This window comes from Rhinopithecus roxellana, chromosome 5 (assembly GCF_007565055.1).
Source record: "Rhinopithecus roxellana isolate Shanxi Qingling chromosome 5, ASM756505v1, whole genome shotgun sequence".
NCBI classification, from domain to species: Eukaryota; Metazoa; Chordata; class Mammalia; order Primates; family Cercopithecidae; genus Rhinopithecus; species Rhinopithecus roxellana.
In genome coordinates, this window is record NC_044553.1 from 170560452 (window position 1) to 170586351 (window position 25900).

Consider the following 25900-nt stretch of genomic DNA (forward strand, 5'->3'; position numbering starts at 1 on the left):
CCAAGCACTGACATCCCATTCTGTGGGCAGAACACATCACAGTGAGCCACACTCCCCTTTGAAGGAGAGGAAGTGGCTGAGGGGGTTTCTTGCTTCCTCCCCCCTACGTGTCGGAAGGGACTCATCCGCCATTTGTTGCCCACAACATGCCCTCCAAGTGGCTGCCTGGCTTGTGTGTGGCGTCTCTAGGGGCGGAGTGCTCTCTCTCCCAAGATCACCCTTCCATCTATGGCCAGTGTGGACAGTTAGGACCCAAATGTTTCACTGTAGCTTCTGCCCTTGGTTCCAGCTCTTCCCTCTCGCGCCTCCCAGACTTCTCCAGGCCAGTTTCATTGTTAACCCTCTTACACTCTGACTTAAACCAAGGCGTCTCCATTCTGTTCTTGTGCCATTCATGTCTTGGAATCCCAGTAAGTAGAACCGTGGAAATAATTTGATCTTGTTTTTGCATAAATGAGGACACTGAGAACCACAGAGAGCCCTAGGCTCCCACAGCAAAACCAAAACTAAACCCAGGACTGCTATCTCCCAAGCCAGATTCTGTCATTCAAGCGCAGCCTCAGAAGGGCTTGATGTGCAGCAAAAGGTGAAAATGGTGAAACTAAAATTTGAGTATCAAAACCCATTGCCTTCTAATAGAATCAGAAGGAAATGTTGCTAAATCATATTCCATTTCAGTCATCACTATTATGAATGGGGTAACCTGGCTAAATAAGAACTAATGAACCCCCACTCAGAAGTGCATTGTTTGATTTAGCACCAAGTCTTCCATCAAATATCATCAGATCTGAGAGAATACTCTTATGGAAAACCTGATTTTTAGAGGTTGGCATTCATATTTTTAAAAACTGCTACCTGTGACCACACTGCAGGCCAAACAGAATGTACCTGCTGGTCAAATGCAGCCCAGAGGTCACTGAATTGCAACCTCTGGACTCGCAGTCAGAGACAGGCAGCCCTTATTCCAGAACTCCACAGTCCCTTCACACCCTTCCCCAGACCTACACCAAGACCAACTAAGTGGTCAAAAGGTAGGCAAACTGAGAGTTGTATCAAGACCCTTAGCCTCTCAATTTCTGTTATCAAGTCTCCCTTTCTGAATCTATTTACTCTGAAGTATAAATGTCCAATATGAGCCTCAAGAGTGCCTGGATGGCCGGGCGCGGTGGCTCAAGCCTGTAATCCCAGCACTTTGGAAGGCTGAGACGGGTGGATCACGAGGTCAGGAGATCGAGACCATCATGGCTAACACGTTGAAACCCCGTCTCTACTTAAAAAATACAAAAAACCTAGCCGGGCGAAGTGGCGGGCGCCTGTAGTCCCAGCTACTCGGGAGGCTGAGGCAGGAGAATGGCGTAAACCCGGGAGGCGGAGTTTGCAGTGAGCTGAGATCCGGCCACTGCACTCCAGCCTGGGTGACAGAGTGAGACTCCGTCTCAAAAAAAAAAAAAAAAAAAAAAAGAGTGCCTGGTAGAGCAAACAAAGATGCATCTTATAGGGAGCAAAGTCTATGCTAACAGTGTTTCTCAATCCCGGCTGCACCTTAGAACCACCTGGGAGCTTTAAAAGTGACCACTGCAAGGGCCCTACCCACTATGGATCCCAATTTCACTGGTTGGGAGAGGGGCCAAATTTGCTTCCAACTTCCCTAGATGACTCTAATGGCTGAGAGTTGTCATCAACAGGTAAGTGAATATCCAAGCTAGAAGATGAAGAAACAGGGGGTTGTGCCCAAGCCCATTGTGCCTCATAAAGCAGAAGATCTCTGCAGAGCTGAGTGGTCCCAGGACTGCCTCAGTCAGACCACAGACTCCTAAGTTCCTCCTCAGACCACAGATCCAAGTTCTATGAGGTAATTCTAAGCACATTAAACTTATAGAACAGCCATCTGGATTTAATATTACATAACAGCTATAATATTCTGCTATGATATTATAGTAATATTCTGCTATGCTCTAATCTTCAATGTCCATTTCTTAAACTGCCAGGCCTGTCTTTAGATGCCCTTCAGCTGTGCTGAGGACTATCTTGGTGGCAGCCAGCAAAGAAAATCAGCAAAAACCCCAGTGGAGTTTCTGGGTTTTACTTTTGTTAAGGAAGGTAATGTTTCTTAACATGACCGGTATCTAGGTGAAAAGAGCGAAGTGCTAACGCAAACACAATGGAGATACTATGGAATAGCTCTGCCCAGGGACATGTGGAAGAGCTTCTGGGAGACAGTGTGGACCTTTCCATCCCTAGAGGTCTTTACAAGGTAAATTGCTACCTCCATCAGTATTCAAAAGGTTTTAGCATCAATATTGTCTGAGAATAAGACACTAGACTTGAGTCAGTCCCCTGGCTTCAAGCCCAGGATGCCAAGCAGCCTGTAATGGAGACCGCTGGCTTAATCATGTTCCTTTCCTGGCATAACTCACTGCACCCATGCCTCAGCCCCAACAAGCAGTCTCCCCACCATCCAAATGTGCCTTGGGTGACTTAAATACAGGCATTAGTATGAATGGTCCCGTTTTTTTTTTTTTTTTTTTGAGGCAGAGTCTCACTCTGTCGCCGGGGCTGGAGTGCAGTGGCCGGATCTCAGCTCACTGCAAGCTCCGCCTCCCGGGTTTACGCCATTCTCCTGCCTCAGTCTCCCGAGTAGCTGGGACTACAGGCGCCCGCCACTTCGCCCGGCTAGTTTTTTTGTATTTTTAGTAGAGACGGGGTTTCACCGTGTTAGCCAGGATGGTCTCGATCTCCTGACCTCGTGATCCGCCCGTCTCGGCCTCCCAAAGTGCTGGGATTACAGGCTTGAGCCACCGCGCCCGGCCGGTCCCCTGTTTTTATTCAACATCATACTGGTCTTTGCTTTCACCTTCAGCTAGCTAATGTGGTTCCAGCTTTTATTCTGCACTCCTTCTTACAAAAAAAAAAAAAAAAAAACTCCCAAACTATCTTTATGTTAGTGTTAACATCAACTAGGTTCTTCTCTGCTCAAAGGACAGCCAGGCCTAATTGGCCACATAAAAATCTGCAGAGTGCTTTTGTGTCACTGTCTATTCAATTAGTTTCAACATCATGCTAAAATAGGACAGCATGTTCCAAAACTGAAACTGAAGCAGGAACAGAGCCTTGCTGATTTAGCATGAAGAGAGAATTATAAGCCTTGCACCTGGACTCCAAAACTTTTCAATAAGATGTATGCTAAACTGTACCTAGCAAACTTATCAAGTGCAAAGTAGAGTGCAAGCAGAAAGTTATTTTTAAAGGAGGCGCACTATCATTGAGGGACTTACCCTTTTAATCAGCTTTGCATGGTTTGTTTTGAGAGTGTCTCGCTCTGTCGCCCAGGCTGGAGTGCAGCGGCTCCATCACAGCTCACTGCAACCTCTGCCTCTCGGGCTCAAGCGATCCCACCTCAGTTTCCCGAGTAGCTGGGACTATAGGCACACACCACACCCAGCTAATTTTTGTATTTTTTGTAGAGACAGGGTCGTGTCATGTTGCCCAGGCTGGTCTCAAACTCCTGGACTATCTCCCTGGCACTGCATTTAAAAAGATGTGCAGCAACTTAGTGATGTGTCTGAAATGTTTTCAGAAGGTGGCCCAAGCCAGAGTCAAAAAATAACTTTTGTTTAGAAAATTAGAGGAAATACAGAAAATCATATTTCAAATAGGTGCATCTAACTGGAGAACAAGCTTATCAAGGAGAGAGACCATCTTTCTTCTTTTTATTTTTGGGACAAGGTCTCGCCCTGTCACCCAGGTTAGAGTGCAGTGGCACAATCACAGCTCACTGCAGCCTCGACCTCCTGGACTTCAGTGATCCTCCCATCTCAGCCTCTCGAGTAGCTGGGACTACAGATGTGCACCACCATGCCCAGCTAATTTTTAAGTTTTGTGTGGAAAGGGGGTCTCACTTTGTTGCTGGTCTCTTATTTTTGTATGCGTATCTGTGGTGCAGTGCCTGAAATACAGTAGGTGTTCAGGAAGCACCAATTTGCAAGAGTATCTTGCCGTTGATTAAGGCAAAAGCTGAGCACACCAGTTTTAAAGCACAGGCAAATTAGAAAATATATTTTTGTCTAAACTTGCCAACAAGCTAAGGTTTTCTGAACTATCTAAAGTTTGCCTCTCTCATACTGAAATGTTCTAGGTCAAGTATCTGAATATAGTACTGCCAGTATTTTCTTTAGTCATCTGTCATACAGCAGACACTACTTGAAACAAAGAAAAAAATGTTTTAAAACCTGTCTGGATGACTTCCGTGGTCTCATTAGGTATTGCAGCCGGGGAGTGACCCAGCAGAGATCTGAAGGTGAGCTTCCCTAGTACTGGCATCTCATAGTGAAGGAGCACTGCTCAGTGGGTCAAGAGACCCAGAGCCCACTCTCAGTTATGACACACTTAGTCCTTGTGCGGCCTTTCTGGGCTTGTGTCCTGAACTATAAAATGAGAGGGCTGCAGTTTTTTTCAGATCTCTATAGAGACTGGAATAGCCACTCAGAATCTAAATTTGAAAACAAACATGTCCTGAGGGTGTGCTCCAATACCACCCTTTAATACTCTCCTGAGGTGTGAATGCTGGAAATGAGAAGGCCAAATTATTGTTACTTGCAAATGATTAGTGTATCTGGGACATCCAAAAGAAGTAATTGAAAATGTATTTCTTTAAAAAAAAAAAATTACAGTGCTTTTGTAAAAACATTAATATTTAGAAGTACGTAGTGCTAATAAAAGGAAAATAGTTGTAAGACTTTCATTAAAAAGAAAAACCTAAAAAAAAAAAAAAAAATTCTGGATAGAGGTGTATGATTTACCTAACCAGACACAGCTTTCTTTTGGATTAAAAAAAAAAGATTCAGAAATGCAGAACTGCACAGATGTCCCTAAATCTGTTAATTCAATGCTAAATGAAATAATCTCTTAACATGATGAAATGACACCAAACTTCATCTGGAAAAATAAACATATAATAATGAAAAAAGTTAGCCACTCCCACCTCTCCACTTAAAAAAGACAAATGAAGAAATACGAGTCCAAGGCCAGGTGTGGTGGCTCATGTCTGTAATCCCAACACTTTGGGAGGCTGAGGTGGGAGGACTGCTTGAGCCCAGGAGTTCAATACCAGCCTAGGCATCATGGCAAAACCCCATCTCTACAAAAAATACCCCCCAAGAAAAGAATTAGCTGGGCATGGTGGCACATACCTGTAGTCCCAGCTACTTGGGAGGCTGAGGTGAGAGGATCACTTGAGCCCAGAAGATCAAGGCTACAGTGAGCCATGATGGCACCACTGCACTCCAGCCTGGGTGATAGAATGAGATCGTGTTTCAAAAAACAAACAAACAAACAAACAAATAAAAACCAAACAAATTCTAGGAAAACCAAAATTTTAAACCAAAGAAGAGAAGGAGAAAGAAGGAAAGGGAAGCCATAAAAGTGTCTCTTTCAAATAGATCATGGTGGGGGGGGGGGGGAGGGAAGACATACAACTTGGAATAGAGACAGCCTTACAAGCAGGATCTAAAACTCAAGACTCCATTTTTTTAATTGTGATAAATTTGACTATAGAAAAATGTAAACTTTGGATACAGAAGTACCATAAAGTAAATAAACTGCAACTATTATATGACAGAGAAAATGTACTCAAACTTCTAAGGAACTTCTAACAAGTAGGGGGAAAAAAAACACAACCCCAAAGCAAACAGTCAATAAATATATGAAAGTGTTCAACGTTACTCATAATAAAGGCGTACAAATCAAACCATGAAATACTATTTTTCATTAATCACAACTTTGAAAAAACTAAATGATTAAGTAATATCTAATGTCAATAAAGATGCAGAAAGATGGAAGGCAATTTGGTAACTTCTGTCAAGATTTTAAGTAGTCACTAAACCAAGTTCCAGTGCTAGGAATGAATATGTCCTATAAGTATTGTACTTAAGGATATTGACTGCATCATTATTTGAAATACCACAAACTGAAAACCTAAAGTCCATCAATACAATCTAGTTAAATACATTTTCAATCCATCAACAGAATTAAATGCTATGAAGTTGTTTTAAAAATCTATACATATAGAAATGAAAAATGCCTAAGATATATTACATGAAAAAGATAAGATACAGAATAGTGTTGCATTTTAAAAACTGAAAAGGAGAAATAATACATATGTGCACAGAAACATTCTGGGAAGCTACTCAAAAAACTATTAATAGTGATTGTCTCTGCAGCGTCCAAATGGGAGGCGGGGAGAGATGAAAAGGGAACTTTAAAAAAAATATTTGAATTTTTCTTTACTATTTGAATTTTTTCCCGTGCACATATATAACTTTGACAACTTTAAGGCACTCAACAAAAGAACATCGCAACTACGGCACACTGAATAATAAAGACACAAACCTCAAAGTAGTTTTTTTCAAACATTTACTGAACACAAACACCATTTTTTCCTTTTACACAGCAAGATTGTTAGTTTCAAATTAGCTGAGTTATTAGGACTGTCAATTGCCATGAAACTAAAAATGACTCTACATGTCAAACGCAAATAGAAAATGTCATGCAATATATAAATCACTAATGGACCTCTGGTGCAGTCAGCAAGTTTACTATGTTTATTAAAGTCACATAAATGGTTTGACAAAAGTGCACAATAGAATGACATCACTGGTTTGTTATAAATCACAGTGAATTACTAGAATACAACAATGTAGTTCCTCTACACGGAGGATTGCAGGATGGGGTAAAGGACAGGGTCTTTTCCATTGATTAGGCCAGTCAGATTTTACTCCCTAACTGGGTACCTCTGAAAACACTGGTGAGGAAAGCTGAGTTTCTTTCCTCATCTTTTCTTCTCTACCAGTTACTAAGCAACAACAAAAAAAAAGCCATGCACAAATTTTACAACACCTGATAAAAAATAGATACAAAATCGTGTTCGTTTCATCACTTGGCAAGCTTGCATCTTCACTCCTTCATTTTTCTGATTAGGCCATTCATCACATGACTCACCCTGAATAAAAGCTGTTAATAATTTAGCAATACTTACCCCTGTACACACATCAAGATATACTCCCCATAACCATCAAGTCACTGTCTCTTCCCTATACATTAACACAAAGGTACACACCACAGACCTAGACTAGAGACATTTACTTTACAGTTTTAAAAATTAATATATCTCCACTATCAATAGTGTAGTATTTATTTCAGATCCCATATTTGGGGGAGGGCATGCTGTACAACCCAGTCCATCTAAAGATTTGGGAAAGTCTGCCAGAAATACATAAGAAAGCCCTGCAATGTGATATACACATAGGAGTTTTCTACTTTCAAGAGATGACATCCAGAAAAAAGCTATGCATTTTCAGAGCAGGAATGGACACATAGCTTAAAACCTCTGGACTAAAAATATTTCACAGCACAAAAGGCAGAGTTTTGTTTTCTTTAACCCCTTTTTAATGTTATAGTATAGTCAGTGAGAAAACCAGAATAGTCATGTGTGCATCAATACATCTGACTAATCTGAAAAGGAACATTTATTCTTACAGAAAATCTACCATAAAAAAACAAGTCCTTTATACTTTCATTCATCTATTCACTAATTCAGCCACTGACTGGCTGTTTCTAAACCAGCAAACTGTAATCAAAGGTCTGGCAACTCACTCCTCACCCCACCCCATTCCAAAAGAAAAGAAATGCTTCTGTTTGAACAACCCAAAGTGGTCTTATTCATAAAGTAGCTGCCTCAACTATAGTGGAAACTCTTAACAGGGTGTTGCTCACTTGAAATTTCAATTTTCAAAACATTTGTCAAACAGAGTTGGTATTTAGAAAGCTGCTGCCCCCAAATCATATTTTACTTCAAACAATGCTATCATACCTAAGTTCTCACAATTACCAATTGTTAGTCCACTATTAGTATAATGAAATAAAACCCTTCTCAGAAACAAGCAGACCAAAGCTTACAGATGGTCTGCTTTTGGGTTTGGTTTCTTTAAAATTCCCACAGCAAAGAACCTTAACATGATTGGGCTGTGGCCTACTAGAGCAACCAGGGTGGACTGAAAAAGCTAGTTGTCAGTGTCAGTTCTAATGTAAAAACGCTCCCCCTTCTTTATCAATTGAGGGGATGGGTTTGCTGCCCATTCCTTGAGTTAAATAGTTAACTTAAACTCAATAGCTCAATTTTGCCAACTCTATCAAGTGCATAAAACTCACTTAAGTTTCTCATGATTTGCAAATGAAAACATCCATCTGGGCCTCCATAGCTCATCCAGATTTATATAACAATTACTGAACAGGACAGAGAAGTTTTGGTTGAATCTGTAATACCATCAATGAAGAGATACAATTCAAAGCATAAGTATACCAATAGTAAACATCAAATGACCAAAGTGGCTGCAAAATGGAGACAGCCTAGAGTTCACAGAGGGCTAAGATATAGAACTATCATTTTCTTACCTATTTTCCTTTTTTTAAAAAAAAAAATTAAGTTGGGGAAGGGTCTGGCTAAACATATTTTAAAACAATTCTACCAAAAACATTTAAAAAAAACAGGCATGTAGATCACTTATTTCAAAAATGATTTTATACAGGTGTTTCACAATACACATTTGGATTGATTTTACAAGATAGAATTAGATTCTCAGCAGGATACTACACAATTTACCACTATACTAAACAAAAAAAAAAAAATCTAATTACCATTAGCATAGTTCATAGTTTATTCCACTGTCTTCAAATTTGTTCTCCAACCTGTCAGCATTTCAATCAACAGTTTTTCTCCAGCATTGTCTTCCCTTCTCAAAATAGAATGTCATTAAATTTTGATATCTGAATATGTACATATAATCATTATCCTCATTTTATAAATAAGCAGTGTCTTAAATAGTGCTGGTCCTGGGTAGCCAAAGGGATGAAATGTGTTTTTAAAACATGCAACATTATCTGATATTTTAAGTTTTGATGTTTAAATAAAAATAATATACATTAATAATGGAACCAACTGAATACCAAGTATCAAAGTTATTCCTTAGACTGTCCAATAAGCAGGCCTTGTAGTCTGAAAAATAAAGGGTCTGATCTGAACTGTGGAAAAGCATGATTCACTCACCTTGAAGAAGAGCATTTTCTCTTTCAGGCCACTGAGAGTTGCTAAGAGCAAGGTACAGTATTTCCTTGACTCATACCAGGAGGATCAAGTCTGGTAATTTTCAAATTAGGGCTCACTCAAATACCTCCATTTAAGCCAACCTAAAAACCTTCCTTGTAAAATCTCAGGTTAGGAAAATAGAAATCTATTACCATGACAGAATTTACCATCAAAATATTCCTAACTGAAGCAAGAAGACACACAAAGTATAATGATAGCAACTGTAAAAAGTATCTTGCATCCTTGGGGGATAGTCCCCCCTTCTGTCCCCTCCCACCCTTCAAAATATTTCATTTTGTGGGGTATTTCTATTTTATTTAAGGCCCTAGGTGCTGATTTTGGCTTGGTCATTGTTTTATACTGATCCAACTGCAACCTTTCTCTTATACTTTACAAAGCATTATCCATACATAAAATGTTAATTGAAACCTTATTTTTTTTAAGTTTATATCTGATGCTGCTACATCATTATAATGCTTTTCATTAAAGGAAAAAAAAAAAAAAAGCTGCAGGTCTTCACTTACAGTACCATGCACTAGGAGTAGCTAAGGCATTCATTTGGCACTAGAGAGAAAATTACAGATACAGCTAATTTTGCTTTCATTCTCATTTTTAACATCAATAGAAATAAGTGTATAACTTTCACTTGAATTTCTGTAATGCTTAAAAGATAATCACAGAATACCATTTTAGTTTGACAGTTAAAATGTTGCCATTAAAACAAAACAAAACAAAAAAACCATAAAGACCTCTGTATAGCCTGTAGGAATAAGTGACATTTTGTGGTTGAAAAATTTGCAGCTCTCAGACAAAATTACCTTTCAAGTGGCATTAAGAATTATTTTTATCATAAAAAACACGTAAGTTCCTATACCACACTAGTGATATTTCTACTTCTTGTCACAAACTAAGAAAGTGAAAAAATTCAAAAATATCCTGGTTCCTTTTCATCTGTCATAAATAAAAATACCTTATTAGGGAGGCATAAATAATGCCTTCTGGAAAAGTAGTTTCCAAATTTTAAAAGATACAGGAGGAAAAGGGAAAAGGGGACAAAAATAGAATGTATAGCTACACTGTGACAATTTGTTTCATAAGAAAACAGCATTCATAATTTGTACATGTCTATGAGCTGAATCAAATAGACTGCTGCAATTTAGATAAATTTCATTAAAATAGACTTTGAAGAATTCAAGCCTAAAGGCAGAGTCCATCAAGATTCTCTGAAAAGTTGGTTTAAGATGATAACCATTTTGTATATACTACCCAGCATAATGCAACAATTTCAAATGGATTTAACTTTATAAATTTGTAACTATTAAATTAGCACATTTTCCAGATTAATCTGCAGCTATTTTTTTAAAATCCTCCTGAATGCTAAAATGTGCTGCATCACTCCGTATAAATAATGGAAGAGTGAAAACTATCTACAGCAGTTTGGCATGTGCAGAACACCTGGATATCCCATTCCTTTTAATGTTCCTTTTTAGCTCTTTTTCTTCATAAAATCCTCAAAACTGCTGCATGGATAACATGCTGACATAGGCTTAACAGAAATACTTTTGTAAGCAGCTGTTTAAAACATTATCAACTCAAAATTATAAATGTCCCTTGTTACATAAACAAAACATTTTATATTTGTTCCTTTAAAAAAAAAAAAAAGACAAATAGGTGACCAATATCCAAATACCTTATCATTACACCAAACAATGTGGCTTTGTTTAAAGTCTGTCTGAAATCAATTACCATGAGGCAAGAAAAACAAATACAGAACTAAGGAAGGATGGGATGGGAGGAAGGCTAGTGGAAAGAAAAGCAGAATTTATGAACACATAATTCTACTGTCTGTGATTAAAGTCCTTTACTTTTTAGCACCACATTAAACGACTTTACATATCCAGTCACTTAATGAAATCCAACAAACTCTTCAAGAGTTCTGGGGATCTGGTCTTGGTAGTTAATGTCATTAGCCCGAACTGCTCGGGCAGCCAGGCACTTGAGACTCATCTTCATTTGAGTTTTAAGTAGTATTTCAGATACCCCAGTTGTACTTTTGTCTAGCGGAGTCTTATTCTGTTTATTCGTCATGTCAGTGTGAGCTCCAGCTTCAACTAGGCTAATGATGATGGAGTGCAAGGTCAAAAAATCACTGATGGGCCTGTTGTACTGAACGATAATATGAAGGGCACTGTTTCCCTCATTGTCCACGGCATTCACCTCTGCACCACAGTCCAGTAGCAGCTTTGTGACAAGTGCATTTGGAAAGCTGCAGACGTCATTGGTGTGGAAATCATCAACTGGAGTATTGGAGTTGACAGCCAGATGCAACAAGGTGAAACCTTCACGAGTTCTGGGATCAAGGTGAATCAGGTTGTAGATCTGCTTGTTAATTTTGCACTGATCTTCTTCGCTGCACTGTGTTTTGGTAGAGATGCACACTAAATACAGAAAGGTATAGAGATTACATTCATAATTGTCCATAGCATTGTGGACATCAGCATCTGAAATATTTTTCACTCTGTTCATACTTTGTTCTATTTCCAAAACACTGCATCTCAAAACACATTCTATGTCTGGGGCCTTCACAGTTTCATTCAAATGTATCATTTGTGAGAAAACTTGAGCAAATCGAAGAAGATCCTTGTGGGTGTTCCTGTTACCTTTTTGTCTGAGGTGCAGGGCGTGAAGCCACAACTTGATACACTGCTCAAATTCCATGTTATCCGCATAAACAGCTCCCCTGTAAATGATGGGATGAGAAACATCAATATTGTCAGCACCTAAAATCCGTTCCCGAACTATAAGGCCTTCCATATGAAGAGCATCTCTGTCTTGCCGAATGGACTCCAGTTCCTGAGGATTTCTACATTCAGTTCTATTCCCATAAGCATGGATTGGTGGAAGAACCTCTTTTTCGAGAATGTTATCACCATCTTGAAACCTCTCTAACATGGCTAAATATAGATAGTGGTATGTCTTTATGATGTCATAGTTCTCACGGTCATTTGCAAAGGAGGCACCCAAGAGTTCCAAAGCTTCAATCCGACTTCTTCGGTCACAATCAGCATGAGAGAGCAACAGTTCAACGACATCAGCTTTACAGCTTTCGGCAGCTACTTTCAATGGCGTCATCCCATGGCCATTCACTACTATAGCAGCACGCCATTTTATCAGCTCTTTCACAATATCTATGTGACCAGCTTCAGCTGCAAAGTGCAATGCTGTGGCTCCACAATGTGCTTTAGCATTGGGATCAGCACGTTGTTCTAAAAGGTATCTGACCACATCAGTGTGTCCCTTATATGCTGCAATCATTAGGCAGGTGTTGTCATATTTGTTGGCAATGCTGATGTTGGCATTATTTTCAACCAAGTATTTCACAATGTCCAGTCTGCCATCAAAGCATGCTGCCCGCAGGGGGGTTGAATTAGTTACTGTGGTATGGTTCACGTTGGCTCCATGGCTGACTAGAAGTTTAACAACTTCAAAATGTCCTGCTCCAGCTGCACACCAAAGAGCAGTGGCACCATCAATGACATACCTACACATGAAAAGAATAAGCAGTTAGATAATGGAGGCCACAGCCTAACATACATTTAAAGGATGTGTTCACTCGCACCGACCAAGACCTCACTCTCCAGAACATTAATAAAACATCAGTTCTCATGAAAATAAAAACAGGTAATTTAAGGAAATCACTTTGCATAGTACTTATACCTAATATAAAGCTCAATATATGCTATTACTGTTACTATATAACCCTAAAAAACAAACCTAAAAAATCAACAACTTTCTACTAGCAAAAGTAAATTCATTTCAGAAGACACAGAGGAAATGTATGGAGGTAGCTTCTTCACCACCAAGTTGATTCACTGGTTCCTAGAAGAACATGTTCCTCCTTCCCAGTAGCCTCCAGGCAGCAAGCAGTTTCTGACAATTAGGAAAGCCACCCCAACCCTACATTAAAGCCGCTTTAAGAAGAAAAAAATAAAGCAGATTAAGTTTCCCCTAAGCTAATTGAGTGCTATACTACAGCAATAAGAATGAAATAATATTGCTCCCTACACAATATGAATAGGTAACATAAACCTGATGGTGAGAAAAAGAAGTCAGATGAATACAGCACGTATTATATTATTACATTTACATACTTATCTGCAGTGTTAGAAGTGAGGATACTGGTTACTTTTGGGGAGAGAAGTGAATGGGAGAAAGCACAAAGGGGACTCTAGTAAACAAATATGTTCACTTTGTGAAATTTTTATATATTTATAATTAGTGCATTTTTCTCTAAGTTACATCATGCTCCAATTTAAAAGTTTTAAAAACATATATGTATATGTGCGTGCATATACTGCTTGTCTGTGTGTGTTCCTCAATCAACCACTATAGGAAAAAGCTAACAGCAGGAAATAATTCGCACTTTTGGAAAACCAAGCAGTTATCTTCTGACATGACTGGACTTGTGGTTTTATATTTATCACTTACTTACTAAACATCTGATATGTGCTAGGTTCACTACTTAACGTACAAAATTAGACTACTGCTAGAGTCCAATCTTTCCCACCTTTCTACTGTCAATTTTTCCCCAACCTCAATTTCTCAAATTTTTACCACTAACCAAAAGACCTGATAAGTAGATTTTTGCTGGAGATAGTCTACTGTGCTAGAAGCAGTAAGTATATTTGGAAGTGTTAACAAGAAAGGTTGATCAAAGGAACATTCGCTAGGGCAATTAAATATACATACCAAAAACCTCACTAGTGAGCTTCTCACTATACAACCTTACAACACTGGTCAAACTATATCCCCCACGAAGTGGAAAAGAGAATAATGCTCCTGGTGCTACAGTTTGAATGTGTCCCCACCAAAATTCAGGTGTTGTCAAATGTGAACAGTATTAAGAGGTGATGTCTTGAAGAGGTGATTAGGTCATGAGGGCTCCTCCACTTGTGAATGAGATTAAGGACCATATACAAGAGGCGTTAGGCCTGACGTGGTGGCTCACGCCTATAATCCCAGTACTTTGGGAGGCTGAAGTGGGCAGATCACTTGAGGTCAGAAGTTCAAGACCAGCCTGGCCAACATGGTGAAACCCCATCTCTACCAAAAATACAAAAATTTGCCGGGCATGGTGGCACATGCCTGTAATCCCAAATACTCAGGAGGCTGAGGCAGGAGAATCACTTGAACCTGGGAGGCAGAGGCTGCAGTGAGCTGAGATCGTGCCACTGCACTCAGTCTGGGCAACAGAGTAAAACTCCATCTCAAAAAAAAAAAGAAAAGAAAAAAAAAGGGGATGTTAGCAACATTCCACTGGCTTGCCTTTTCACCTTCCACCATGTGAGGACACAGCATTCCTCCCCTCTGGAGGATACGGCCCTCACCAGACAACTGAACCTATCAGCACCTGGATCTTGAAGATTTCAGCCTCCAGAAATATGAGAAATAAATTTCTGTTCATAAATTACAGTGTCAGGTATTTTGTTATAACACCACAGAACAGACTAAGACATAAAAATATCACGGTTTAACCCCAGTTAACATCAACACAAAAAACAATACCCTTTATCACTTCTACTGAAAATACTCATTTTATAATAATTTAAGCAATTACTTCTTCAGTTTCAAATAATGACACAAAATATTTATAAACAAAAGCCTTCTCAGTAACAGTGTTACCTACAGAGAAGAGGATAGGACTGGCTGGGAAGAGACTTGAAGGTACTGGAAATGTCCTATATTTTGATCTGGGTGGCAGTCACATGAATGGATATTTAGGGAAAAAACTCATCAAACTGCATACTTAAGATCTCTGTATTTTACTGTAGGTAAGATATACCTCAAAAAAGATCAGAAGCCTCCTAAAATTATCTTTTTTAATCTTTATTTTTAAAAATGCATTTGTTAATTGATTTTTTTTTTAACTAAAGAATGGATCAGGCTGGGTGCAGTGGCTCATGCCTGTAATCCCAGCACTTTGGGAGGCCAAAGCGTGTGGATCACCAGAGGACAGGAGTTCAAGACCAACCTGGCCAACATGGTGAAACCCCTTCTCTACTAATAATACAAAAATTAGCCAGGAGTGGTGGCACACGCCTATAATCCCAGATACTCAGGAGGCTGAGGCAGGAGAATCGCTTGAACCCAGGAGACAGAGGTTGCAGTGAGCCGAGATTGCGCCATTGCACTCCAGCCTGGGTGACAAGAACAAAACTCTATCTCAAAAAAAAAAAAAAAAAAGAATCAATCAAGAAAATAAGACACTACATCAGTGATGCCAACTATATGTTTTGCAAACAATTCAGTTTAATTAAAATTCACTTATTATGTTTTTATTGTCATGATTATGTGAAGTTCAATAAACATTTATTTACTGTCAAAAAAATACCACTTGCAACAGCATCAGAAAATACCAATAACTAGTAATAAATCTAATGAAAAATGTGCAAGACTTCTACACTGAAAACTACAAAGCAGCACTCCTAAGTAAAGAAAATCTAAATAAATGGGAAAATATTCCATGTTCATGATCCAGAAGACTCTATAATGTTAAGATGTCAATTCTCCCCCAAAATGATCTATAGAGTGTATATAAACCAAATGAAAATCCCAGCAGGTTGTGTGGTATATATGTGTGTGTGTGTGAGAGAGTCCAAGAGGTCGAGGTTACAATGAGTCATGATCAGGCCACTGCACTCTAGCCTGAGCAACAGTGCGAGACCCTCTCTCTACAATGGGAAGGCGACGAAGGAAAGGGAGAAAGGGAAAGAGAAAGAAAGAACAAACTGACAGGCCAATTCTAAAAAGAATATGGAAATGTAAACAACCAAGATAATCTTCAAGAAAAATAAAGCTAGAGGACAAACTACAGTAATTAAAATTAAGTGCTGGCATGGGGACAGAATAATATTATCAACAGACCAAAAAAAAAAACTCCAGAAATCGATTCACACATACAGAATCCCTTGATTTCTGACAAAGGCTCCAGGGAAATTCACATAGAAAATATGGTCTTTTTAATAAATAGTTCTGGAGCAACAAGATAATCTATATGGAAAATAATTAACCTTGATTCCTACCTCACAGTACACACAAAAATTAGAGACACAGTATAGACCTATACTGAGAAAAGCAAAACAATAAAAGCTTCTCAAAAAAAAAAAAAAACACAGACTATCTTAATGAATTTAGTGTTGATCACAATTTCTTGAACACAATACCAAAAAAAAAAAAAAAAAGCATTAACTGTTAAAGAAAAAGGAAGTATTTTATTGGGTTTCATTAAAACTAGAACTTCCATTAATCAAAAAACATTATAAAAAAAGTGATTAAGTGGCCAGGCACAGTGGCTCACACCTGTAATCCCGGCACTGTGTGGGGCTAAGAAGAAGACTGTCTGAGCCGAGAGTTGAAGATCAGTCTGCACAACACAGCAAGATCCTGTCTCTACTCAATTTAAGGAAAAAAAAGAAAAGAAAAAAAAGACTGAACAAGTATACTTCACAAAAGATCTCCAAATGGCCAATATGCATATGAAAAGATGCTCAAGATAATTACTTAACAGAGAAATGCAAATTAAAACCAGTTTACCAATATACACACCCAGCAGAATAGCTAAATTTAACAAGACTGACAGGGCAATAATGTGTTGAGCAAGATGTGGCAACTGATATTCTCATTGCTGGTGGAAACTGCAAGTAGCAATGTAATTTGGTTGTTGAACTTTGGGGAAACTATTTGGCAATATCTGTTAGTTAAACATACACCTACCTGAGGACCCAGCAATTCCACTCCTTGGTATATACCAGATAACTAAATGCAAATGTCTACCAAACAACATACACAAATGTTCACTGTAGTTTTATTTGCAGTTTTATTCATAACAGTCAAACACTGGAAACAACCAAAATATTAACAGGAAATGGATAAACTGTAGTATATTTATGCAATGGAATATCACACATCATTAAAAAAACTACTGATACATGCAAGTACATGGATGAATCTCAAAGACACTGTTTTAAGCAAAAAAAGTCAGACAAAAAGAGTATATAATTCTGCTTATAGGAAGTTCAAGTACAGGCAAAACTAATCCGTGGTGACAGAAGTTGTATTAGTCCATTTTCATGCTGCTAATAAAGGCATACCCGAGACTGGGCAACTTACAAAAGAAAAAGGGTTATTGGACTTACAGTTCCACATGGCTGGGGAGGCTTCACAATCATGGCAGAAGGCAAGGGGCAGCAAGTCACGTCTTACGTGGATGGCAGCAGGCAAAAAGAGCTTGTGCAGGGAATCTCCCCCTTATCATAACCATCAGATCTCATGAGACTTACTATCAGGAGAACAGCACAGGAAAGACCTGCCCCCATGATTCAATTACCTCCCATCGGGTCCCTCCCACAACATGTGGGAATTCAAGATAAGATTTGGGTGGGACATAGCCACACCCTATCAGATGTCAAAATAATCATTACCTCTGGGAAGGAAAGGGAGGAAACTGGGAAGGGGCACAAGGGAAACTTTCAGAGTGATAAAATGTTCTACACATTGATCTAGAAGGTGACTAGATGGATGTAAACATATTAAAAATTCATTATACAGTATTGTATACAAGATTCATGCACTTTACTAGATATACCTCCTCTAAAAAAACAGATATAAACAAAAACAGGCACAAATGACTTCAAAGAAAAACAGTTTAAATGAATATAAGTAATTTATACCAAATACTTTCATTTCAAGTAATTTCAATTTCAAGTAATTTCAATTCAAGTAATTTATACCAAATAACTTTGGTAATTTATACCAAGTACAATGCCAAGCACTGTATTCACTGCTGAATACGCAAAATATCTCACTTAATCTTCACAATAATCCTATGAGGTAGGTACTATTATTATGCCCTATTATACTATTACATTATAGTTATAATATTAACTATTATGCAGATAAATAAAAAAGTTTATATGAGGGCTGGGCGAAGTGGCTCACGCCTATAATCCCAACACTTTGGGAGGCTGAGGTAGGCAGATCACCTGAGGTCAGGAGTTCAAGACCAGACTGACCAACATGGAGAAACCGTGTCTCTACTAAAAAAACACAAAATTAGCCAGGTGTGATGTGCATGTCTGTAATCCCAGCTACTCGGGAGGCTGAGGCAGGAGAATTGCTTGAACCCGGGAGGCGGAGGTTGCGGGAAGCCAAGATTGCACCATTGCACTTTAGCCTGGGCAACAAGAGCGAAACTCCGTCTCAAGAAAAAAAAAAAATTTACGAGATTAAAAATACAAAAGTACTTGGAATACCATAAAATGCATCAAACATAAGGAAACACAGTACACATCATTGTTCAAACATTTGTTTCAATTTAAAGAACATTTCCAAACTGATTGTTAATATAATCAAAAAATACAAAGTTAATACATAGTTACAATTACATAGTTACAATGTTTCCTTGCACTGGATTTGTTTTGTTTTGTTTTGAAACAGGGTCTTGCTCTGTTGCACAGGCTAAGTACAGTGGCACAATCACTGCTCATGGCAATGGCACAGCACCATTGCTCACAGCTGCCTAGATCTCCCAGGCTCAAGGGATCCACCCACCTCAGCCTCCTGAGTAGCTGAGACTGCATACTACCTTTTTTTTTTTTTTTTGGTAGAGTTGAGGTCTCACTATGTTGCCCAGGATGGTCTCAAATTCCTGAGCTCAAATTATCTCCCCACCTAGGCCTCCCAACATGCTGGGATTACAGGTGTGAGCCACTGCAACAGGCCTGGTTTTTAAGATATGTAATTATTAAAAGCCAGGGAACAGGAATCTAAACTACTTCAAACTCAAGAAATGTTCGATTAAAATAGGCAGTCACATTATCTTTAACCCTAGCAATAACCCTACAAGAAAACATTACCCTCATTTTAGAGATGAAAAGAGACAAAAAGTGATTAAAATATTTTTCTGATCTCAAACTTCTCAGAATCTACGATGTAAGAGTAAAAATTAAATTACAAGTATTCACTTGGTTTTTATAACGGAAACTACTTGGTCAGTTTAATATTTTTCCTGGTATAGTCTAATAATTTCCATTTTTTCCCTTGAGCTACAGTCATTTGACAGGAGCCTCAAAAAAGTTCAAATTACCTATTTCTATTGAAGCAATTAAAAATTTTAAATATATTCTATGACAAAAGAATTCAATGCAGAATGTTTCACGAGACTGGTCCTTTAGAAACATTAGCCTTGGTAAATTTAGAATTTCTACATCTAATCAAAATATTAAACAGATTAAAGAGAATTATAATACTAACATTTATGATATTCCTCCATCTATAAAATCTAGCTGAAATTTATAAGACTATACTGCCTCAAAACAAAATACCAAATGCATTTAACAGAAATTAAAGATAAAATTAATGCAATATTTACTAAGTTCCTGAAGGAGAAGCACTATAAAGCAATTGTCTTTCTAGGCCCAGTCCAAAATTACAATGCAAGTTCTCTATTATGTATTCATCTTCAAATCAAGAAACTATAATCTGATATTCACCTTTTCAAACAAATAGCATGCATCAGATGATGGAAACTTTTCACAATAAGAGATAACATTTCTGATCACAAGGCTGAGCTCATCTATTACCTGGTTCAATCTGAAATAGAAATGCCTGGTTCAAACATTTGAAAGGGAAATAAAAATTCATTAAATATAAATGATCCACACTTTATTTTAACCAAGGTCCTTAAAAATCATGTATTACATGAAATGTAATTCCTTGAAATATATATTGACAATGACTTTCTAAATGAAGTCAAATACTGGCATGCCCCTCATGCCTTTCCTCTACCTGAACATTTATCATAAATATTAGTACTAGCACTGACTTTAAAAGTAACAACACCCAAGCCTCAAAATTCTCGGAGGTCCTATTCTCCCCATCCACATCAACAAACCCCTTCAAGGACAGGTGGTCTTCACAAACTCTGGCAGATAGCAGCCAGACCCTCAGAACTCAGGCCAGCACAATGTTCCATGGTCACATGACACCTCCCCCTTGTTCTGTTCCATTTTTATAACATTCTTAACAAACAGCTTCCCACTATTCAACTAAGGGATCTTCTTTCATTCCCACTCATATGACTTTTCTTCTTGTCCACTCATCTATATCAACATGGTGTTCACATGTCAAGCCACAAGTAAAATAATCTCAAATGTTACTCCTAAAAATGTGAACAAGAACTCATATATCAATGGCTATTTATTCCAGGTAGGTGGTCCCTTTCCCCTCGAGGCTCTATCATGAATCCACTTCAGTTTCCTAAGGTATTATAGAAGTTTTTAGGTAAAACAGACTTTTTTAAACTTTCTTTAATATTTATTTTAATGTATGTCTCTCACGCACACACACAAAACACACAGCAAACCCACAATTACACAGGATGAAGCTAAGAAGTAAAACATTCTAAAGACAACTATCAAGCAAATAACAGACAATTTAAAGAAAAGATATTTATTAAGTAAACAGCAGGATAGTTACTGAACAATCTGGCCAAAAATTGTGAAGATAGCATGTGAATGACTAAAAATTAGAATCGCTAATCTACTTCAGCACACAGCTTCCCTACCTGGCCACGTGTCTCAAGTGCCAATGGTTGGGGTTGGGGAGGGGAGCGGTGCTGGCTGTGTATTTTTCAATGGTCAGCCCCCAAGGGTCAAGTCAGCTTTCTATTGTTAATGTACTCAGGCTAACATTTTCACAATGGCTGAAACAAATGCAAAGTGAAATCATCACACTCTTTTTTGGTTCTAAAATGCTAAAATGACTGGGATAAACGGCAAAATAATCTCACAGAGGGTGTGAATGGGCAGAGAGGGCCAGGAACTTCAATACCTCTTTTATTAATTAATTTGTAAGCTTCTCAAAAGTAGAAACCTTAGATTTCCTGTACCTTACATTTCCTCCAGAAAATGACAGAGGCTAGGCCCATCATAAGCATTTAATAAAGACTAAACTATTTTTACATAGCAGCTAATTCGTAACTGTAATAATCCATAAGCCAAACTGATATACGGAATCAAGGAGATGAAATCATAAATGATGGAAACATCTGAGATTGCAGTTTCACCAGTCTTACTCTTAGTACTTTATAAGGGGATCATCTGGTCTCCAGCTCTCTCCAGTCTCCCACAATCTCTTTCTTAATTGCTCCAACTTGAATCCCTTTTTGCAACAGCACTGAAACACTAGTCACTGCAAGAGCACCAAGCTGTTGCCCCTCTTCTTCATGTTCCACTGCTATTCTTTAAAACACAGCTCGAACATCACCTCCTCTGTGAAGCCTTTCCAGATTCCCCTCCCCAGATAAAACTGAGGATTTCCTTTCTGTTTTCCCTCAGTGGTCCAAATGAATTCTACAACCCTAAATGGCATGGCATCTGCAAATACTCATTTATGTTATTAATTTCTCTCCCCACACCCAGACTGTCATCCTCCACAACAGAAGAATATGTTATTCATCTCTGCATATCCAATCCCTACCACAGAACCTAGCACACAGTAGGTGTTCAATAAATGTTTACTTACCAAACTCATTAATTTCTCTGGCCAGTACAGAACATTGGGCAAGACAAGCCACTACACAGGCTCAATGCTACATTTCTAGTCATTTCAGGTTCTTTTAATTGCCACCTCAAAACATCTTTGATGACTGAAAAAAAGGGCAAAAAGCAAAACCTTTCGAAATTCTTAACTCTTTTTTCTCCCCACTATTCTCCCTTATGCACATTGCCTCAGTAGCAGTATTCCCAAGCAGCTGTTATTACAGAAATTCATATCTCAATGACTGCATGTGCTTATACAGCTGAAATGGTACTGGAGGTTCAGAGGTCACTGTGCTTCACTCCTTCTCTAAGTGCGGGAATGCAAGGAGTTACAGAGAGGACACGGAAGCCAGTAAGGAAAAGCAAACATGAATCAGGTTGCCATCTTTGGTCAACATGAAAAATAAAAACATCTCCTTAATGTGTATAATGGTGATACCCGTGATATAAGCCATTACCCATGGGCTACCATTTCATTAAGATGTAATGTTATGAATATTTTCCACTCATCTAAAACAGAAAAAGCTTTCATTGTTTAAACCTAAAAAAGAATCAACCGAAACAGAACATTTCCCTAGTCATCTTAAAGAAGAAATGCTTTTTCAATCGAGTCTTAGCCAGGCAGTTTTTAATCACCAAAACTAAAGATATATATTTTTATGCTCAGACCCTACTGACTTCAAAAGAAAAAAAAAATACTAAAATAGCTTACGTACTAGCACAAGTCAACCAAAATATATGTAGCAAAATTATTATGCAGTTGTAATCTGTAAAACATGTTATAATTACATATAATCTGTAAAACATGTTAAAATAAGAGGATAATGTCAAACCTGACAATTCTGGTCAATTACCCAAAAATCCGTACTATTAAACTCCAAGGGCAAATCTTAGGCATAACAGTGTGCATTTTTAAACTTCCCACCTCGACTAACAGTAAATGATCAACCTTCCCCACAACATCACAGGATAAGATGTAATTTAAGAATGGCATCATCTCCCACATCAGGTCCAATGCCATTTTTGTAGCCAATATATCTACACCGAGCAATGTGGAGGAATCGGAATCATGTCTTGAGATGTCTGGCTGCGTGACAATCCCTCACGAGGCTGCAGCTGCTGCTGGTTCTAGGTGCTTATTTTGACATTAACGCCCAGCAGCCCACTGAAGGTTTTATGGAACCACTCAATTGAAGGGGGTAAAAATGGATGCTCAAATAACTCTTTCGGAGTTCATCAATGTTAACTGCTGACCTCCTTAATTTCTGATCAGTTACAACACCAGTTCCACTAAAAGTAAAACCTGGAAAGGCAGCCACCTCCTCCAAATGGCTTGTTAACAGACTATCTAGTAGAGAAGACGACTATCTATGAGATCTCAAGGCCGAGGGTGTGGTTATCTTCCCACAGAGGGAATAAGGGGTAGGGGGCTGATGAGGACGGGCAGCAAAACATGGAATGGAGTATTAGCCCTGGAAGATGAAGTGGGCATTAGTGGGGCAGGAGGAGGTACAAAAAGGGAAGAAGTGAGTACCTACATGAAGAGAGGGTAAGAGAGGGTGAGGGAGGGGAGGGCCCGTGAATTAACGAGTCCGCGCGCGTCGGAAAGGAGGCTGGCTTGGGATGTACCTACCCGTCGAAGCGGACGGTGCCAGTCTGCTGAGTCTGCACCCGGTAATGTTCCAAGAGCAAGCGTACCACCTTTGCGTGTCCATTGCGGGCTGCGATGATGAGAGGCGTGGAGCGCTGCCCTCCCTGCTGGCTGACATAGCCAAGCAGATAGCGGATGTCGCTTTCAGACCGGTTGAGAAGCAAGGCGGCCAGAGTCAGCACCTTGCCTTCGCTGGCCGCCTTGTATACATAGCCAGCCAGGCCCTCCATGGCCGCCGCCAACTCCAACACCCGTTTGGTCGCCACCGCTGCTGCTGCTGTGCGCCCCCGGAGGCCGCGTTCGCCAGCGCTTCAAACCTGGGCCCTCACAGCCCATTCAACAGGGCGCTGTCGCCGCCGCCGCGCCCAGGCAGCAGTGCGGCCCGGGGAAGGCGGAAACGCGGAGGAGACCGAGGGGCACGTCCGCGACCCAGCCCTGGCAGGGAGGAAGGCGGTTAGGGCCGCCCGCCAGGTCCCAGGCGCCGGCCCTGGGCCGAGGGGATCTCCATGGCGGCCGCCGCCCCGGGCCTCAGGCCGGACCCCTCCTTCCTGCGGGATGCGACAGGCGCGTGCCCGAGGTACGGGTCGCCGGCCGGGTCCCGAGAGGACCTCGCGCGCCCCGGATGGCGAAAGATGGGCGCGTCTCGCCTGACCCGGCCCACCCGGCCCACCCGGCCTAAGGCCTAACACTGCCTCCGCCTGCGCTTTCCGCCCTTCGCCGTCCCTGGCTGGAGGAAACCTCAGCCTCTCGTCCCCCGAGCTCAGAAGTGCCAGGCGCTGCCAACGGCTTCGGAGATCCTAGCGTGGGGGCCCCCGGGGCGATGCGGAACGCTCCCGCAGGAGCGGCGCCGGAACTTGGGCGGGGAGGAAGGCGAGCTTTCGCAGACAGGGCCGGGAAGAGAGGGCGGGAGCGGGAGGGACGCTAAGTGGGGTGTCTCCGCCTAAGCCGACCGGCGGGCACACGCGGCCCCGGTGGAGAAAGGTTCTGCTGCGCGCAGTTGGCCCATCCCCAGTTTGGGCCTGGATGTCCTCAGTGCCCTTGACTCCTGGAACCTCCTCCTGGCCCCTACACGGCCCTGAGGGTCTCCAGCCAGGGAGGGGGGCGGAGTGAAAGGGCTAAGCCGGTGGGCTAAGGAGACTACCCTATTTTACCATAGACGGTGCGGGTCCTCTTTCTGCCCCTGATCCGGGGTTAGGGAAGGGGTTGCGCGTACTTGAAGGGTCCATTTCAGAAAAAGGGCGGCGTCTCTGAGTCCCCGAAATGTGGGAGGGTTTGAGAGCCACAGCACCAAGCTCTGAGAAGGGACTGGAAGTACAGCCTGACGTTCCCGGAGAAAGGGATTAAGTGTGAGAGAAAGATGGGAGCGAAGGGGAGCTGCGCTTGCGGTGGAAGGAGCGAGGTATCCTGGGAAGGAAAGCGAGTCCCGCGTTCAGTCAGAGCAGGTATCTCATCCTGATCCAGCAGAACCTCCGTTTTCTCACAGACATCACAAGATTGTTGTTAGGATTTGAAACGATCATTTATCCAACAAATACTAGAGGTCGACTATGTGCCAGGCTCTGCTTAGCACTAGGGATTCAGTAATGGAACAAACAAGTCCACAAATGATAGACAAGATCAGTTGAACTGGTATCATTACCATTTGCTCTGAAGCAAATGAAATAGAATGATGGGGGCACTCATTTAGTTTGGGTGATCAGACAAGACTTCTATGACAATTGACAAGAACAGGGGGTATTTTAGGCAAAGGGGACAGCTAATATAAAAGCCCTGAGGAGGGAACAGTCTGGTGAGCTCAGGAACAGAAAGGTCAGTGTGGCTGCAGCAGAGTGGGCCACAGGAAGAATGATAGGAGATGAAGTCAGAGGATGCAACACACATTAGGGCCTGATAACCCAGAGCAAAGGGGTTTAAGTCTACTCTGTGATGGGGACATATGAAGGGTTTTAAAGAGGGAAGTGACAAGATGCTATCTGTGTTTTTTAAAAAGATCACTCTGGCTGCTGCGTGGAGAATAAACTCTGGAAGGCATGAGTAGATAGGGGGAGAGGCCTTGGATTAGGATGGTAGGAGTGGATGGTAGGTGATGAAGCTGCAGGGACAGTCTCAAAAAGCTCAATATGAAAGTGACTTCCTCCCTTCTTCCTCCCTTCCCCAAAGGACAAAATTTACCATAGAGAAAGAACAAATGCATTTATGTGGCTCCAGGGGACAGGGCTCGGCTCAACAAGTTCACACACATTATTTTATTTGAACTCCACCATTCCAATTCCAGGAGGTAAAGGCCTCACCTCAGTTGCAGCTATTGGTGGAGGTTTGGGTCACTTCTCAAATTCTCTCCTTTCTACAGCTCAGCTTTACCCACTTACTGCAGATCCCTACGGAAACACTAGAGTTGTTTTTCTCCTTACCATAAACAAAAACAGCATTGGTAATAAGGGCTGAAGATAAGATTCTACTGGTAGCATCTCTGAAATAGCTGATAGGGAAGTGGGGGAAGCTGGCTGGTTT

General features: G+C 40.4%; 1 protein-coding gene across 1 annotated transcript; it reads right to left on the reverse strand.

Moving 5' to 3' along the window:
• Positions 1-6394: 6394 nt before the first annotated feature.
• Positions 6395-24291, reverse strand: FEM1B (fem-1 homolog B). Its single transcript, XM_010363632.2, has 2 exons — positions 23372-24291; positions 6395-12680 (listed from the first exon to the last, which is right to left on the reverse strand). The coding sequence occupies exons 1-2, from the start codon at positions 23617-23619 to the stop codon at positions 11045-11047; spliced, it is 1884 nt and encodes a 627-aa protein (XP_010361934.1). The 5' UTR covers positions 23620-24291; the 3' UTR covers positions 6395-11044.
• Positions 24292-25900: the final 1609 nt, after the last annotated feature.